Raw genomic sequence first — 19,418 nt, 5'->3', positions numbered from 1 at the left:
TACAGAGAAAGAGCCCTATTTTCTTCATTCAAATAATTATAGTTGCTCTGAGCCCTGGGAATCTGCAATAGAAATGTATTTGTGAAAACAAGGTGGGGACATCACAATACTTGACATTTTGGTTATCCAGTTGTCAAAGAAAGATTTATTACATAATAAAGCCCCTTTGCTTAATATCACCATAGCAGAAGGGACCCACATCCAGTGTGCAAGTCCCTTTGTTGGAAAATGTTCACTCATCAGAACAGGAATGGTATCTAGGAGAGCAGGTTGGATAGAATGCTGAGAAAGCCCAAAGTCTTGGGGGGATAAGAGTGGGGTCCTAGTGTTCCAGGGAGGCTGGTGGAAGTGAGGGCTTCTGTTGCTTTCTCAAAAATAAGAACTAGTCATGGCTGCTTCTGCATGGACTCTAAACTTCCTTATGTACACTGAACTCCATTACTTATTCTAGCACAAGTACCTGTGAAATTGCATTAAAGCTCAGACAATGATTTTATGCAATGAATTGATTTTCAAGAGTCTAAATGTCTAGAATGGAATGTGCTTGGCTAGAAGGAAAAAATGGGAACTACTCAACCCTTTATCACCCCAGAGTGGAACAGTAACAATTAAAGAGAATGGAACGACAAAATATACAAGCACCATAAATTAAAGGCACTTAGACCTTAAGATGCTGTGAAATTGACCTTCCTTAAAAAAAATTAAAAAAAAACCTCAACCACTTTCTATAAGAATATGTTTAAAACCTGAGCCATTAGAAAAGACCTTTTAACTGTGTGATTGAAGTCTCCCCATGACCATGTCAGATATAGTTGTTTATTATTTACGTCATGTGTCATAAATTGAACTGAGACTGACATTTTTATCCACCTTTCATTGAAAACCAAAAATGTGGTTTAGCTAGAATGTTCCTAGAAACAGTATTTTGCCAGTACTTAGACACATACACAAACACAGTCATAGCACAGCATTGTTCTAGACCATGGCTCATGATTTAGTTAACTTCTTCAGAGCTCAATTATAGATGTCACATCAATCCTCTTATGCTGTTTTCACGATCATTTTATATATGTTTTAAGGAAAGTACTAGTCAGTCCTCCTTCCCCTAGCAAATGTGAGGCTAACTTATTCAGATGATCAGAGTGCAACCTGCTTTGGGAATTTCTGAAGGGGAATCCAAATTCCACTTAAGTTTTTCCTTTCTCTTCAAAGGTATGCAATGAGGCTGAAGAACTTTGCAAGCCCCTTGGCTTCAGATGGTGACAAAAAGCTAGCAGTATTATGGTGAGTCCCATAGAGGCCACAAGGAAATAGCTGAAATGCCACAGGAGGATGTGAAAACTCCAGATTGACTTAAGCTGCTTACCCTGTATTATTATTCTTATTTTCCATTGAACTATTAAAGGATAACTAATGGATTTTTTCAGTCACTGACTGAATAGTTACTCTCCTAATTTATACACTTATCAAAATGGGGTTTTAATGCTTCCCTCTTCTTTTCAATCTAACAATAGGCAAGTAACTGTAAAATATGAATCATTATTGCTTTATACTTTCTAGGTTTCTTTAGGCATTAACATAATCTTTTCCTCATCACCACAGCTACCGATGTTTATCACTTCTCTATTTGAGGATGTTTAAACTGAAGAAGGACCATGCTATGAAGTACTCCAGATCACTGATGGAATATTTTAAGGTAATCCTTATTTTGTATAATTTATAGGTATAGGATGATAAAATGCCTAATGAAAAGTGGCAGGCATGTTATTAAATGTCAAATGACAAAGTCAAGGTTGTTGCTGCCAGAGGCTTAACCTCTCTCCTCCGTGCTGGCCCTGGCCCTCCCCCTCCCATGCTTCCTTTAGTGTCATCAGTGAGCTCACATCTGATTTGATTCCAGGGTGAGAAGGTACAATAGTGCAATCCCCTGATCATTTTCTGGACTGACCAAATAGACTGGTTGCAATTAGGGAGATGTTGTCCTCTCTGCACCAACAAGGTAGGCGCAACTTGTAGCTATAGGTCTGACCCATTTCTTATTAAACAGGAAGTGAGCACAGGAGAGAAGTCACTGTGGCCAACCTGGCTGTGGATGGATTTCTTTACCCCTGAAAATCCTTTGGCCATGGGAATCTTAGAGTGCAGTGGTTGTAATTTAAGATAATCCATTGCCTGGGTTAACGCAACAGACAGAAAAATAAAGCCATCATATAGGGAGCCAGAATTTTGAATTTGCAAGCAAAAAATAAAAAGATGGGCAACCACACAATGTAATGCCCAAATCTGGAAATGAGCCCAGATAAGAATTGCAAGAAGTAGCCTGGTGCTAATCTTGGCCACTTCACACTCCAACACTGGCCATGATTTAGATTTGGGGAGGCTCAAGGCTCCCTTTTATTTGCAAGGTCTCAAAAGAAATTACCTTTTTATTCTTTCCCCAATTGCATGAGACTGCTTGGCTCAGTTGCATCAAAGAAGTTGTTTGGAATAAATCCAACCATGCCCCTACATCAAATACTCAGTGAGTAGTAGTGCATAGTCACATGAGGACAGCATGACTCAGTTGGGAAAAAGAGCGAGATCCCAGCTATTATGAGGCAGGGACACAAAGCCATAAAGCTGATGCTCATGTGAGTGAGAGGGGCTCACATACATTAGCTCCCATCCACTCAAATGTCTCCCCTCTCAACCTGTTCTGTAGAACGTGATTTTTGCACATCCATGAGCATCAGCAGTCCCCTACAAGACCTGTGAAACCACAGCGCTGGGTTTTACCCTCAGAGTATGTGATTCTGCACTTCTAGGGCATGGCTTGAGAATGTATGGATTTAAAAAGTTCCCCTGTGCTGCTTCTTCTGCTGGTCTTGTAATCACACTTTGAGAGCTGCTGCTAGGATCTGTCCTGTGTACCCTGTCCGGTGTAGCTCTCAGGGCATTGCAAAATACCAGACAGAAACTAAGTAACTCATTCATCTGGGAGTGTATTGAGCTTCTTGAAGGTTAAAACTGGAGTCTGTAGAATGGCTGCAGAGCACCATGGCATTTTTACTGGACTCCTGAAAATGCTGACTTTTTTCCTAATATCCCTTTTGTAAAAGAGGCTGGGCTAAAGTTTGGGAGGTACTGGAAGAACCTCAGCTGAGCTATGCCTGTGGAGAGCAGGTCTGACTCCAGGGCAATGCCACAGGTGTCTGCCCATCTGTGCTGCTTGGGCTCCAGTGTGGTGAGGTCATTATAATGAGCTTGATCCCTGTCATGTCACAGAGATCCTGCCAGGTTTCCCTCTGATCTGCAAAGGTGTGGCTACAAAAGTACAGGAAGCCAATTCTTTAAACTAGTCCAGTTTTATCAGAGGAACAAAAGAATGTTTAGCATTCCACTTTCCATTGTGGCACAGCACTGGAGCAGTTGCATTTCCTGACAGGGAAACCCATCCCTCATGAAAATTTGCATGTAAAGATAGCAAATCAAGGTGATTCCCAATACAAACAAACAGAAAACATTGCCTGGTTCTGGCACATTCATAAAATATCACCAATTACAGCCCAGCCTGTATCCCAGGGAAAAAGTTTGCAACTGGAGCTAAAGGTGAAAAGCTTACTTGTGCTCTGAAGAGCTTGTTTTGCAGAATAAATTTCAGACGAGGATAATTAAACCACTTCTTGGAGAACCGAGTCTGATTTCACTGGGCCTTTTAGTATATACGATCTTTCATCAAGTGACTTTCATGGTCCTGATTGGAGCCCACTAATTATCCTAACCAGCTATTTTCATCGAGTGAGCGTCGTCGTGTGCTGACGTGCACATACATCGCAGCTCTGCATCCCGAAATGCTGCAATCAATATTAATGTACTCTAAATCACACTTCCATCTGTTTCTGAATTAATAAAACACAAAATAGATGTCCTTATTTCCCTTTCTCTCTCTCTTTTAGCAAAATGCTTCTAAAGTCACTCAGATACCATCTCCATGGGTAGGCAATGGAAAGTAAGTATTTTATAAAAATTGCTTTTTCATGCAAATAAGTGATTGAAAAGGACCCCAAATATTTTGCATTAACAATTCAAAATTGAAGGTCAATTTCAGGATTATAGTCATTTTTGTACACACAGAATTCTAGCCAGGTCCCAGTTGATGGCAAGACAGAAAAGTTGAAATGGATATGGTTCCACATTCTTTCACTATTTGATCTTTAAGTCAAACTATGGCTATAGCAATATCTGTTAATGAGATAGCAAGCACCATGCCATTTTAAGGGGACAGGGTAAAGTTAACTCCATTGCAGTGATTTGTCAATGATTCGTTCAGTAATGAAAGACCAATGAAATATTCATTGATATATGGTAAGTGCTATTTAATAAAACCAAAGGCATAATAGAGCTGAAAATGTGAAGGCACTTAGTCAGCCAATTATCAGAACCTTCATGATGATTTTTATATGAATACTAAAATACCTGACCTAAAATAAAAAGCATCTACTCTAATGCTGATCTAAAGCTCATTGAACTCACTCAGGCCTGCTGCCTTATTTAGAGTTCTGTCTGCTGGGGGCCTCACCCAGTCTACATAGCACTGGAGTGGGAAACCTGGACCTGAGGCTGCTCAGAGCACATAGGGTGAGCTAAGTGGGCCTCTTGGTTTCTAGGTTTGTTTCTCTTTTCCTAAAATGAAGGGTCTGGACCCGATGGTCCTGAGACCCACTGAAGAGAGATATTTCTTCTGGAAGATGATTTTGATCTCAGTTGTGTCTCTACCACAAACTGGCCTCATGCCTTTGCTAACTTTTCCTGAGCATTCATGTCTCCTCTGGTTCCAAATCCCCCCTCCCCACTCCAAGTCCGCTTCCCACCAGTAGGGGGAAGGGAAACTAGATGGCTGTGGACAACGTGGGTTTGCAAAGAGCCTGCTTTATAACTCCATACTGCTTTCTATATTTTTCATCATTTCAAAATTCTTGCATCTCTGATCAAAACACTTTCTTCAAAAGTAAAATAGTCTTTATAAATATCTATAAAGCATACTCCAAAAGCAGTCGGACAATGAACTCTACTTTGAGATCATAAAAACATTCAGAGCAAGGGAACAGATCCATTAAAAACTACACATTAACTCAATTACTGTATTGAAAGGAAGCACCGTTTAAATTGTTGAATGAGGTCTTACTCTTATATTGACGGACAAAAGAGAGAGAACGCTTCACTCTGGAAGTTCAGAAAATAAAAATAACCATTGAAAGGCCAAGAGAAAGCTATTTTCTCTGAGCACAGAATGAAGCAAAGGCAAGGTCAGGTAAGCAGCTATTAAAGGATCACTGGGATTTTTTTTTTTTTTTAATTCTGAAACGAAAGAAAAACACATTCTAAGCTTGTGGAGTCACATTAAAAGCCCACTGAAATGATTTTTAAGCAGCTTCTGTCTGAAGAAAGCACACTCCCTTTGGTAGGCTGGAAAGCTTTTGAATGAGACAACTCCAAATAGTCACCCTGGGGTTATATCCCGTTCATTCAGCAAACACTTCAGGCACATCTGCTCTACACCAGGCCCTATATCACGATGGTCTGGGGAAATAGAGACGAATGGCATGTGGTCCCTGCACCACAGAAGAACACAGTCCAGCAAAGGGAGGTGACAGGTATAAATGCAGTGCTTTGGAAGGCCAGGAGGAAGAGTTTAGTCTTTCCTACTTGACCAGATAAGGCTTCTTATCAACAGGCAAGATTATTGCCTGTTTTCCCAGTGAATGAGGATACTGGATCCCATTGAGGGCCCCTCATATCATCTTTCTGTGGAAGAACCCCCTGATTTCAAACTCTTTATGGCTGCTAGTTTTGGGGAAGTCAATTGCCCAGAGGTGGCCTTGGCCAACTTACTCATGGATCAGGGCTCCACAGGAAAACATATGGAGAGATGAATGAATGGAGGGTTGAGAATAGACCCTTAGGAACTAGCTTTCATGGTGGCTAGGAAGAAATTACAGAAAAGCAGTTGAAAAAAGAAGAAAATTCTGCTAGTTATAGGGCAGGGGTCTAGCAATTTTTCTCTATAAAAGCCAGATACTACATATTTGGGGCTTTTCAGGACCATAACCAAAACCAAGAATATTATCTAGAATAATTTGTGAGAGAAAACAAATATCCACATTTTTACTGATGAAATTCAAATATTCTTACAAGTGCATTTTTTAAATATTAGTCAACTAATGGATAGGATGGATTTTTAAAAGAAAAACTAACATTTCACTTAATTTCAATTCAAAAATTAATTGACAACTCATTAATTTATTTAATCTTTTCAAAGCATTCATAATTTACAGGCCACACTGAAACAGGAAGTAGACCAGATTTGTAGACTCATGATATAGAGTTGTAGAAGCCATGATGTCGAAAGTTTAAAAGGGTGGGGCAACAATTTCAAATTTGACAGATAATAAAAAGAAAGAGGGCTAGGAAAGCAATTGAATTTTGAAAGAAGGTGGCCATTTGAGACCTTCAGAAGAGCTCTTTCAGTAGAAGGGATGTTTCCACTCGTTTGGGATATTGGCCAGTCCAAGGAATGCAAGGAATCTGGTCATCATTGGAGGGACCATCAGATCAAACAAAACTTCTCCCCAGTCTTATGGAGGTGTGGCCTGTGTGAACATAGATGACATACCTATGGACCCTGGGAGAGTACTGGAAATAAACCAATGTGGGAATAAAGGTAAGTATAGAGACCGTTACATGTCAAATGAGATGCAGAAGGGTATTTGGAGGAAAAGAGACTTGATGTCAAATCCTGGCTCTTTGGATAATTTCCTGTATGGCCCTTACGAAGGAGCAGAGAGAACTTCTCTGATGCCATATTGTCATCTGGGAGACAGTAGCAGCAGACACTTTCCTGTAGTTGTTGGAAGGCCTAGAGATAACATTGATGAAACTCTAAGAACAATGCAGTAGCTGGTCAATGGATGGTTACTGTAGCTGCTGCCAGTTATTGTTGACATTATCACCTTAAATTGGGAAGCATAAGCAATCCTGCCCCTAGAACCCCTATAGGTCTTATTCTGTACTTCCCTTTTGGCACTTACTCTAGATTGCCAGAAAATAATGTGTTCTCCTCCTCTATTAAAATATTTTGCCTTTTCAAATAAGGGGTCATTTATTCCTTCATCCATCAAACATATATTGAATGCCCACTATATCTGAAACACTCTGCCAGGCCTTTTACAAATAAACACACCATCTTTGTTCTTCTACCCTCCAGAGCACTTTATATGTAGTGGACATGAAATAAGAAATAGAGGCAACTCATTCATTTATTCAATTGGTGTTCATTGCATATTTATTATGTACCAACCAGTGTTCAAGATATTGGGTATAGCACAGGACAAAACTGACAAAAATTCCTGCCCCCACATAAGTCATGATGAAGGAAAAACACAATTAAAAACGTGATATGCTAGATGATGGTAAATGTGGAGAAAACCAAAAGAAGGAAAGAGGACAGAAAGGGCTACTGGAGATGTGACAAAGGAGCAGTGACACAGTCTTGAACAGGTCCATTAGAGAAGTATGATGGTAGACCAAGCCATGCAGACATCTGGGAAAGTACATTCTAAGCAGAAAGAAGTGGAGTGTAGCAGATGGGTTCAAAGAAGAGCGAGGAGCCTTGAGTAGCTAGAGAGGAAAAAGCATGGTGAGTTGGAGCAGGATGGTAAGGTGGACTTGGTGGGAAACATGTGCCTTCAAAGTGTGAGAAAAGGATAGATCTGTGAATAGACACACAGCAAAAGCTCCTGAAGAGACCTCTAAGCACTATAAAGGTCCTATTGGATCTGGCAAGCTCGCCAAGGTGAACAAGGTCTGCTTAGAAATGTATCCTAAGAAACTGTGAGTATGGCAAAGAGATAAGCACATTTGAACTTGTCCATTTTTTTAGTACAATATGGTATGCAAACATGCTTGTTAGAGCATTTGATCACAGTGTCTAGTATGAGACTAGGAATAACCAAAAATAGATTCCTACCCTCACTCTTCTTGCCTCTGTTCTTGAGTATTTCAGAGAACAAAAGTAGGAACTGAAATGGAAAGAAAGCCCTTTAATACCAGTTCAGTGTAATAAATGGCAATGGGCTCTTTAAAATTGACATATAATAATTGTACGTACTTATGAAGTATAATTTGATACAGGTATACATACAATGTGTAATGATCAAATCATTGTAGTCCACATTTCAACTCCTTAAAATTTATCACTTCTTTCTGCTACGAATCTGTGAACTCCTCACTTCTATGTCTTTATAAAAGATATAATAAGTTGTTACAAACTATGGTCACCTCCTGTGCTGTAGAACACCAGAATTCATTCCTCCTATGTAACTGGATCTTGGTTCCTGTTATGGTACCTCCCTCTCTCCCCCACCCAGTGACCATGAGTCTATTCTTCTTACATGAAATCTGCATTTTTAGCTTTCAAATATGAGTGAGAGAGTTTTTTAAGATGTATGAGTTACAGAGTCATGATTCAGTTTCCTTTGTGTCTTCTGGATGTGGCTGAAAATCACTGAATCAACTATTTTATTTCAGTCTAGGAAAGTAGGACCCAACAAGGGGAAAGAACATACTTAGGAGCACATGGCAATTGTGTGGCAGAGTTGGGACTAGAACCCAAGTCCTTGGGATTTTAGTACCACACTGTTCCTTTTTCAACATTTGTGGTATCTGTCAGCTTTGTCATTTTCTCTAGAGATTACAAATGAGAATATATTCTTGCCATAAATTGACATTTAAGACTTAATAACCACCACTGAGAAAAAGACTAGAAAATAGCATTCACACTAGGACAGCCAAGAAATCCAGCATTCACTGCTTTTTTTTGTCTTTAGCTAATCCTTCTGTGCCAAGGTCCTCATCCCATTCTTGTCCTGAGAACAAGTAATTCTATCAAGTAAGAAAACACCTCAGAAACCATAAACATAGCAGAAAAATCCTCACACACTCTTAAAGCAAACAAGTACAGACCAGATATGAGAATCCACTTTCTCCCTCAGACCAGAATATACCAGAAGATATGCTCTGTTTGGCAAAAATGGTTCAAATGTCTCATGTGGCCGTGGGCACAGTCTGTGTAGGTCTCAAGAAGAGCATTTCAGCTGTAATTGCTCCCACTGCTCCCACAGCTAGTCAGTAGCACTTCAGCATCTTGCTTGTGATTGCTGTTCCCCAAATCAGATGTGTGTGCTGCCCATCAGGGTGTGCATCCACTCTAGGAGCAGGTGTGGGCTCTGAGAAACACAGCTACCCTAGAAATCCAGACTTGCCAAGATCAGTAGCTGGTAAGTGAGTGGGGGATGAGACAGGGTTCCTTGGTGATGTGCTGGGGTGCAGAAGGTCACACAGGCAGACTCCAAGAATCCCAAACAAGCTCTCTCCATGTCTTTTATTCATCTGTTCATTCATTTATTCATTCATTTAGAGACAGGATCTCACTTTGTTACCCAGGTTGGCCTCAAATTCCTAGCCTCAAGTGATACTCTAGCTTATATCCCCTGAGTAGCTGTGACAATAGGATTGCATCACCCTGCCTTTTACTCCCTGTTACTTTTACTCCCCTGGAATGTCCTATTCTCATAAAATGGTGCATTTTCCTAGGAAGATGTTTCAAGTATGGTTCAGGGGGATACGAGGTCAAGGGACCCATAGTCTTTGTTCCTGTGCACAGGAAGCCACCCACACATCAAGGACTGTCACTGGGCAAGCCTGCAGCAGGCCAACCCTAAGCCCAGGCCCTGGAGGAAAAATTATCTCCATGCTGTGTGCAGCCAGCAGGTAACTCCTTGTTACTGATGTTAAAAAAGTTCAATGAAAATCTATGTCCAAAAATTGGTGCTACCCGAAGTAGTGACTCTGAAGCCTTCTCTTTATAAACCAGCATGCAGGTGAACCGTCAGCAATTAACAGCCCATGACTGTAGCACATCTTAAAGAATCCTAAGGAGATATTCAGAATCCTACTTTTTCTCCAGCTTTCCCAATACTGCTCCTTGGGGGGCTTTTAAGAACTGCACTTGGCTTATTGTGGTAACTGTATTTGGAACAAACTCATTGTGGTTTCCACAAAACACTTTGATGATAGACCAATATTGCACATCAAGTGTTTTCTAACTGCCAGTAGCTGTTCTGGCAGCAGGTAGAGAAATCATAATAGCTCTGAGCTGTTTCTTTCTTTGAAACATTGCAACACTTGTCATACATATTCAAAGTAAGAGCTACATTTTGGGGGAAAATTAATGCCACAGAAAGATTCACCCAGCTCTCTCTAGTGTTTTAAAACAAAAAAAGCATTGTCCATAGAACCTTCAGTGGTGGTTACAAATGTGGAGGTCTTTAATGTTTCAGGTTAGAAAATGAGAAGAGGGGGCTCATTGCATGGCCTAGCACTGTATCCCTGGGTGCCTTAGTTAGATGAGGCAGGTACACATTGGTGATAAACTCTCTACACTGGAACTTCTGGAAAAAGCTATTGTGTTGATAAGACCTATAGGATGTATTCTGAGAAGAGCCAGTGGGATTGTGGGAACAAGGTATGCTCCACTGGGGCTTCAGCACACTAACCTTTGCTCTGGCAAATAATATTCCGAGGAGATCCCAGTGTGATGAAGGCATACAATTCCACTGTCAGTCTTCCCCTACCAGCCTAACAAGGTCTCTCTGCTTCCCAGGAATACTCCTTCCCCTGTGTCTCTGAACAACGTCTCTCCCATCAATGCAATGGGGAACTGTAACAACGGCCCTGTCACCATCCCACAGCGCATTCACCACATGGCTGCCAGCCATGTCAACATTACTAGTAATGTGTTACGGGGCTACGAACACTGGGACATGGCTGACAAACTGACAAGAGAGAACAAAGGTATGCTCATCTGCTGCATCCATGGATCACAGGCCATGATGAAGTCACCTGTGCTTTGAAGGACTAGAGTTGGTATCCTATCTTTTGGTGTCTCTGAGTTCCAGGGCTTAGATAAGAGAAAGCTCAGGACTGACACAGTGACCTATTTTTGCTGAATGAAAAAGGCCTGGAATTTTGTTCTCCTTTAAAAGCATAAACTAATCTGATCTATGATGTATTGGCAAATAGCTATTTTGGAATTTCACTTACTGACAAGGATTAACACAGACAAACAGAGGCAGATGCAAAAAGTGATTTGCAAATTAATTAAGATCCTGTTAATTTTTTTTTTTTGAGAAGTAAGGTTGAACTAAGGCCATCCACTTTCATTATATTCATCAATTCCAGTTGAACACACGATGATGTGTCTTGCATTTGGAAGCGAGGAGCAAAGTTCAGCTAGTATTTTGCACACACCAGCTGGAATGAAGGATTAGGGTCATGTTCATGGAAACATGTGAGACTCACTGCAAAACAAATGTGAAGACTGTGATTCACTAGAGAGGGGGTCAGTGATTATCGGTCACTCATGCTGCCACCCTCTGTGACCTAAGCTGTCATTTAGACTCACAACAATGCCTCACCATCCTAACAAAGTTGGGAAGTAAAATTAAAAACCACACTTTTGCCCTGGCAATTCATTTGACTTGGCCAATTCTGGCCCAGCAACTACAGACTGCCCACCACAGTCAAGGTGATGTTAGAATAGTAGAATTTTCTGGCTAGTAATGGAAAGGCATTATCATCCATCAAAATCCAAGTGGCATTGTGTGAGCTTGGATGCTGGTAGGTCCCAAGTAGTTTTATGGCTTTCCAGGGATCAGCTTGAAGATGCCAGCCATATATATGACCACAGAAGTTCCATGGGTTTGACCAAAAAAGATATACTGGATCTCTTGGTCCAAATCTTCTAAGCCCCGGAGTCCTCACACTCTACAGCTCTCCTTCCATTTCTACCCAGGCCCCAGGGTTTCACCCTGTTTCTCTTCTAAAAGCTGCCACTCTGGTCTCTAGTTTGGTTCTTCCCAGTGCCTGATCGTGGAATGAGGCATAGTCTTCCCAGCCCTACTCCTTGCTACCCATTACTACTGTATTGCTGAGTATGTGGGTAGCAGCCCCATTGGAACAGGAAGAATGCAGATTTTTTAGCCTGGTAGTTCTATTTTGAAGCCTGCCTGGCTCATGCATCACCTAGAAAACCTTTGTAAGTTACTTAAATCTATAATCTGCTCACTAACTTCCCTCTAATGCATATAACAGCAATGCTGCTGCTGAAACTACTCAAAAAGTGAGAGATGAATGGAATAATATATGTCAAGCACTTAGCATAAAATATAGCATGCAAGGTAGAAATCCTACAAATATTTATTATATTTCCTTAGTGCATAGCATTATGTATTATATACATAATACATAGATACATAATGCTAAACTCTGTGGCTATCAAATCACATTCCATAATTTGAGACTTTAATCCTAATTCCAGCTATAAATGTATACTAACTCGTGGGAATATGTGCATGCATTAGTTATATCTATGTGTTTGCCAATTTCTATATCAGAGATACTGCATTATATGCTTTATTATTTGTTGTATCATGTATCCCCATTTTATAGATGAAGAAACTGAGGCTTAGTGAAGTTAAGAAACTCATCCATGATATCATAGCTCCCAATGTTTATTAGAAATAGGAATTGAAACTAGAAGTATCTTATTATAGAGTCCAAACTCTTAACAATAGGCTACACTGTCCATCTAGAAAGCAAGATTAATAACAGGTCCTCGGGAACCTCTGGTAAGATCCTGAATTCAATCATTGCAACAATGGATAATTCTTCCCTTGTTGCATCTAGAGTTCTGGAAATCCAGAAAGAACTGGCCCAGACAACAGGCCCATCTACGGGTTCTAGAATTGCAAGCAAAGACATAGGCATCCTAAGATGTCTAGCTTGTCTCTTCTTCACTCTTTCTTATTTTGTATTGGTAACTGGAGGGCAGCTCAGTATCTATGGATTTCCTTTATAATTGCATCTATTTTCAAAATCTGTTAAAGTAATTCTTTATAAATTAACTGTAGAACTTTCCAGGAGTGACGTGGTTGCTGTGCTGATGTTAGGGTGAAACATTGTTAATCTTGTTATTAGCAGAGCCTGTCAAGGAGCTGCTAAAATCTCTGCCTAATATTGAATCAAAACAACTCTGTCACTCTACCAGCAGAGAGAGAATGTGTCCTGCCAGTGCTGTCATTGGGCTCTTCAGTGGGCTGGGGAGAAGGCCTAGTTTGGAATTTTCTGCTCATTGCCTTGAATTTCACATATCATTTCTATCTGCTTAGATTTGGGGATTCTTTCCCGATCTCGCTTGTCCTGACAAAAACAAGGGAACTGAGGAGCTTCTCTTTTGATGGGAACTATACATCCCACTGGAGATAACCAGACACTTGAATCTTTTGCCAACCAATGGTGCAGTAGAGATAGGTGTGGTTGGTTCTCTCATTAGGATGGCTCTGCCCCCACCCTCTGCATGCCCAGCCAGATAGCTTATTGCAGAAGGTTCTGGTGCCAAAACAGGCCAAGGGTTGATGCTGCCCTCTAGCTTTAGGTCTAGAAGCCCCATTCCCTACCTGCCCCAGCTGCATATACTGCTCACTTAAGAAGTCATTAAAATGTTGATCTGGGTATCTACTTAACAATTTCATAGGAAGCTTTGTACAGAATACCCAGGGGATGCCCTGGCTCACAGGAGGCAGTGACTAGGTCGTTTAATATTCTTCTTAGTATTTTATTATGTAAGAAAATATTTTAGATGCCATAAGTAATTTACTTCTTTATCAGCAGAAATTACTTTTTATTGCATAGTACAGGTTAAAAAGTATCACATAATCAAATGAAGTTGATACCTAGACAAGGAGTCCATATGTTATACATAACATAAAGAATAAATGCATTGTTTAGTGAAATACCATCTGCTGAGCAATCAAGCGCATGTAACTCATGCATGGAAATTGCTTTCCAAGGAGGAAGGAGAGCATCCCAAGCACTTTAAGGGAGCCTCCAGTTCCACTCCCATCCTGTTCCCAGACTCGCCACCCTCAACCAGCATAGGCATGATTTCCTTATGGCTGAGGCTGCCTCCTCTTTCAGGAGCTAACAAAGAGGAGGCCAGTGACCCTTCTTATAACCAAGCATCAAAGAAGTTAATTCGAGTGTGGAAAGAGGACCCCTATCTATTTTTTAGCTATCATATAGTTTTTTCCAGGTACCCTCCTAGGCAGACATTTAAAAATCCCAGTCACCCCAGTTGGTTGTAGAACCTCAGGGCTGCTCCTTTCCCTTAATCAGCCAGAGAGAACAGTAAAATGGTAGGGCCATTCTACAATTCATATCCTTGGGGGCAGAGAAGTTGTAATATGACAGATATTTGCAGGTCATTTTCCATCCCTAAAGTAATCTGTAATAAGACTTAATAAATCAGAATACTCCAAGATATTTACTTAGCTCGGAATGCTGATAGCTATAGTTGCTATCCAGATTCACTGGTTTTCTCTGCATCATGCCATGAAAAATCAGTAAACTTGATTCATTTAGACAAAATGAAAGTTTTTTTTTTTTAACTCAGTAGCTTTTAGATGGCAAACAGCTGAATATCAGATAGACCCTGAAGTATCTAAGGACCTGTTACTTTGGGATATAAAGACACTTTCCTAAATACAAATTTATAACATATAAATATGATGCTCTTATGGCATAATATATATTTAATAAAATATATTTTAAAACATTTATATACTGTATAGATATATGTGAATATCTAGACAAATACCTTATGTTTATATATATAATATATGTAGTGATATATATATGTGTATGTATAACAAACTTCCACAGGATTATTATGCATTTTTAGGATATGCTGAGAAGACATGTAGTGAATTCAGTAACATATTTAAATTAATTTTGTCTTTTATTACTGATAACAACACTAACATTATTTGTGTTATAAAGTTTGGGGAGCTTAATAAATATTAAAATAATAGTCCTTGATATACACATGGAACTTTGGTTCCCTTGGAGGCACTCTGTAAATTTTGGTTGAATGAATAACTGCCTGGGTGGTTGAACAAATGAATACATTTTCCAATGTCCATATGATTTTGGTGTTACATAAGGGCAGCTTCTCAACCTGGTGCACATTGATATTATTTAAAGTTCTGACCAAGGACTACTCTGATTTACAGAATTCTTCGGTGATCTGGACACGCTGATGGGGCCTCTGACCCAGCACAGCAGCATGACCAATCTCGTCCGCTACGTTCGCCAGGGACTGTGTTGGCTGCGCATCGATGCCCATTTGTTGTAGTGGGTTCTCTCCTCTCTCTAGCGTCACCACCCATCACTCTACCTCTACCAGCACACCGATGGTCACAGGTGGAACTCCACTCATTTGGGAAAAGTTCTCTTTGGTTATGTTTGTTTTTATGCTTCTTTTGATACCTGTGAAAAAAACTGAATTCATTGTAAGTGGACACTACAACTTGAGGGCAGTATATGTTTTATTCTTTTTCAGTATTTGAAACACATTTCTCAGATCCCACCATCTTTTTGTGCTTTATGGAATGATAATACCTACAATATTGTTTTAAGTCCACATTACCCAAAGCAAAAAAAAAAAAAATGGGAAGCATGTGTGATGATGACAGGTTCCTGAGAAATGAAACAAGTGGTCTCACATGTATATGAAAACTTAGACACAAGGGACCTGCAAAGATTCTCAGCAACAGCTATCCCCCAAACTCTGCTCTTAATTTCAGAAAAGAATATACTTCAGAATCCATTGTTAAACTTTTGTGGTTCCCACAAACTCAATCTTTAGGAGAGAATTTTCTTTGTAAAAACCCACTGGTTAGATATTGGAGCAACATTATAAATTCAAAAAATCAAGAAAATTAAAGAGCATAGCAATGACACTCTTGAAACAATGCTATGCCACAACCCAATGACTGTTTTTTTCACATCCCATTCCTTATTCCCTATATTGTTTAGATTTTCGTGATGAGGAGGGGTGACATTTATTTTGACAACTTTAAGGCATCAGCTGGCATAAATATTTTTGAACTCCATGATTTGAAGCTTAAATCCTCACCTGAGACTCTCTTTGTGCATAGGTTCTCCTTTTGAGGACCATTTTGATGGATGCACACTTTAGTAGCCATAATGCTCACTTCAGTCTTAAAGTTGAGAGATAAGAGACGTCTGGGAAATATCCAATAAGGAATTCACACCACGTTTGCAGTTGGTAGGCAGATCCATAACTGGTAGGATTTTTAAATTGTATTTTGCTCTATATATGGAAACAAATTCTCACTAGCTAGAAGGAATAATATACAATTTGCTTCCTATGGTTTTAGAATCTGTACTTCTCCAGTTATTATCCACATTTTCTATCTTACAGGGTTTCTTTCTTTTACTTTTTCTTTTATCTTTTTTCCCTTTACTTTTCCTATTTTTGGCGGGGAGGGACCTATTAGCTTTTGAATGAAATACAATCACTGATTTTATTAAAGTTTATATTAGTATGAATTACTTCCATGAAAATTCCGAAGAAAACTCCAAATTCTGTAAGTAGTAGCTAACTTTAAAATGAGCCTTGGGGTAGTGCTTCATCCTAGGGTACTTTGAAAGAGCCCTGAAAATTGGGACAATATTACCTAATTTGGAGACATTTTCCCATCAGTTATAACTATTTCTCCTCCTTATGGTCCTCTATATTCATCTTATGTCCCTAAATACCACAATGTAAATATCATCTTTGGTGTCCTAGTTCACCAGAAAAATCCCCCACTTGTAGTAAACACTATCCATGCATTAGTTACTTGTAATTACCTGCTGGCATATAATTCCTTGTAGCCTTTAATCTGCTGAGCTATTGAATTCTGTTCACTGAGTTATGTCCAGATAAATAATAGATATGCACATGAAAGATTCAAACTTGTATGATTTTTAAAGCAAGTCATGCAGGTCTGTGATAAGAACAGCAGGTGATCACTCTGCACTCTCATTGTCAAGGTTAGATATATCCTCAGTTGCACAAGAGGCAGACCTGAGCTCTGCTCTGGTTATCTTTGAGTTCAAGGCCCTTTGTTGTATAATAAGGTTGTGGAAGTTGTACTCCAATGGCTAAAGCCATGTTATTAATGTGGCTGATGGGAGCATCCCAGCAGCTGAAACCCACACTTTTTATGCTCCCAATGTGGTTGAGCATTACGTTTATAGTCTCAACAACAGCATTTACACATGTGTGTGCACACACATACTTACACACACACACAAATGAAACCTGAAAGAATCTTTTCTGAGCCTCTTAAATGAGGAAATTGATAATATGAAAGACTTAACACCCAAGGTGGGTGTCACATATAAAAATTAAGCTGATGACTTTGCAGTGACTCAAATTCTTGGTTTTCTGTGGCCTACCAGGTAGAGTGCCTGGTTATTACTTTATAATGAAGCCCACCATCTTGACTTGTAAGTTTAACCTAGACCATGATCCTATAGCGTCATGGATTTAGGAGTAGATTCTTCTTGAAATTCAATCTCCAGGAAACTAGACTAGAATTGTAGGGGCAGTTTCCCAGGGAAATGAGCACATTGCCTCATGGATAAAAGACTTGTAGCTCTAGTTTCAATGACTTGTTATATCTAATTACATACAACAGGGAGGCAAGAGGATTCTCTGTCATCTCTGGTGGCTGAGTGTAAAGTGCGTGCCAAGTCAGCAGCACCATTATCAAATCTGACAGTTGAGCTCTGGATCACCACCTGATTATTTAGTAGACCCATTGTAATGCACTCAGAAACCAATTAAATATGGAGGATGAATTGCCTTCCCGTCCGTGGAGATGAGACATCTTTTAGTTTCATGATTAAGGATTGTTGCTGTTTTCTAGGCACTCTGTTCATCACATTGTAAATGGTGATGTATGTTGTAGGTGTGCAGCTACTGAGATTTTGTCAAATGGATCTCTTCAGCATACCAGTTTGTGGGAAGGATATGAGACATATGAATGACAGTGAGAGATCATGCCTCTAGACCTTAATGGAGGCATGATGAGAACACATATAAATAAGCATGTGGAGGTAGGGGATGTGCAGAGCAACGGGCAACTCCCCTGAGCAAGTTTAAGGAAAAAACTCAGCCCTACAAAGTGATCCAGGTAGGGCCACCACTATGCCTTCATTGGTCACCCAAGCTCCAACCACAGAGAGTCTGAAAGGTTTCTGTTATGATGTTGGCTTGGCTTTGGATTTTTAATTAGCTTTGGATTTTTTAGTGGTTTTGTCATATTACTGTCTGAGTTTGGTAGGTAGGATTAATTTGAAGAGTTTACACTAGTGTGGTCCTTGGGGTAGAATTTAGCTGTAAGCATGTTGTTAGCCAGCCTATAGACTGTTAATTACTTAATAATCTCATTGGGAAAATACTAGTAGTTTTACATTGGGATGACATAATTGGAAAAGCAGATTAGCCATTGCTACTTTTAAAAGACTTGAGGTTGGGATGCCTTTTCTTCCCCTGTAACGTAGTAAAAAGATCCAAATCCTCAGTCAATGATGAAGTTACAAAAAAGAAACCATTGGCTAAAATGTTGTGTTGAGTTTCCAAATGGATGGATTTTCCTTTGGACATTACATGGCTAAATGCATTGGATTTGGTCTGCATTGGAAAGACACTTGTCCTATAGTATCTTTCCCAAAGCTATCTAAAAAGGATTTTGTTTTATTCAAAGTTGCATCCCAGAGGTTGAAGTTGGAGTTTAAAGTTGGAAAGCATTTTTGAAGGCAGACTCGATTGAGTTGTGAGGGTGAAGCCCTCATATTCTTCTCAACAGACATGATAAAATTCACCTGCATGAGTTGGCGGGTGGGAAAACCAAATTGGTCACTGGGTAGGACTACTCAGTAAAGCAATGAACTGCTTGCTTAGAGAAGCATCACTATCCCCATTGAGAAAAGTGTGTGGCAAGATGAGATAGCTACACAATATCAAAAGAATGGGTCGATTCAGTGCCCCCAAATTCAGTTTTGTGGGGAAAAAAAGTATTGAGCCAGTTGTTGGTGTTCTGTTACACGACTGGCAGACTAAATTCTTTGTTGTTGTCGTTATCGTTGTTGTTGTTGTTGTTTCTCATTTCCAATCGCACAGCCTTATTCTCATAATTAAACTCTGATTCATTTTCTCTTTGGTGTTAGCAAACTCCAACAACAGAAATGGCATCTGTGTATTGATAATCAGCATTTACCCTGGCAGGAGACTACTCAGCTAGGCTGGTCTCAGACATTAATCCTACCATCTGATATTTCCGGCAAAAGAAAAAATATTAATTCCCTTTCCATTCTCCTCCTCACAAATCTCGAAGCCCTCTTTACCAACAGCATCACATTTTTCTCTGTAACAAAAAGAAAATTGCATTGTGGGGAGGGCGGAGGGG

General features: G+C 39.8%; 1 protein-coding gene across 4 annotated transcripts in view; it reads left to right on the top strand.

The window, feature by feature from the left end:
• Aff2 (ALF transcription elongation factor 2) overlaps nucleotides 1-19,298 on the top strand; it is a 465,019-nt gene extending 445,721 nt beyond the window's left edge. For all 4 annotated transcript variants that reach the window (XM_015498021.2, XM_015498023.2, XM_015498020.2 and 1 more), the window contains 5 exons: nucleotides 1,213-1,284; nucleotides 1,603-1,696; nucleotides 3,936-3,988; nucleotides 10,700-10,890; nucleotides 15,168-19,298. In XM_015498021.2, the coding sequence (XP_015353507.1) occupies nucleotides 1,213-1,284; nucleotides 1,603-1,696; nucleotides 3,936-3,988; nucleotides 10,700-10,890; nucleotides 15,168-15,289 (532 nt within the window). In that variant the 3' untranslated portion in view covers nucleotides 15,290-19,298. The remainder of the gene's footprint in view (nucleotides 1-1,212; nucleotides 1,285-1,602; nucleotides 1,697-3,935; nucleotides 3,989-10,699; nucleotides 10,891-15,167) is intronic.
• Nucleotides 19,299-19,418: the final 120 nt, after the last annotated feature.

The sequence above is a fragment of the Marmota marmota genome, unplaced genomic scaffold (assembly GCF_001458135.2).
Source record: "Marmota marmota marmota unplaced genomic scaffold, marMar, whole genome shotgun sequence".
Classification (NCBI taxonomy): Eukaryota; Metazoa; Chordata; class Mammalia; order Rodentia; family Sciuridae; genus Marmota; species Marmota marmota.
The sequence above is the reverse complement of the archived record's forward strand: the minus strand, read 5'-3'. Positions and strand labels throughout refer to the sequence as shown.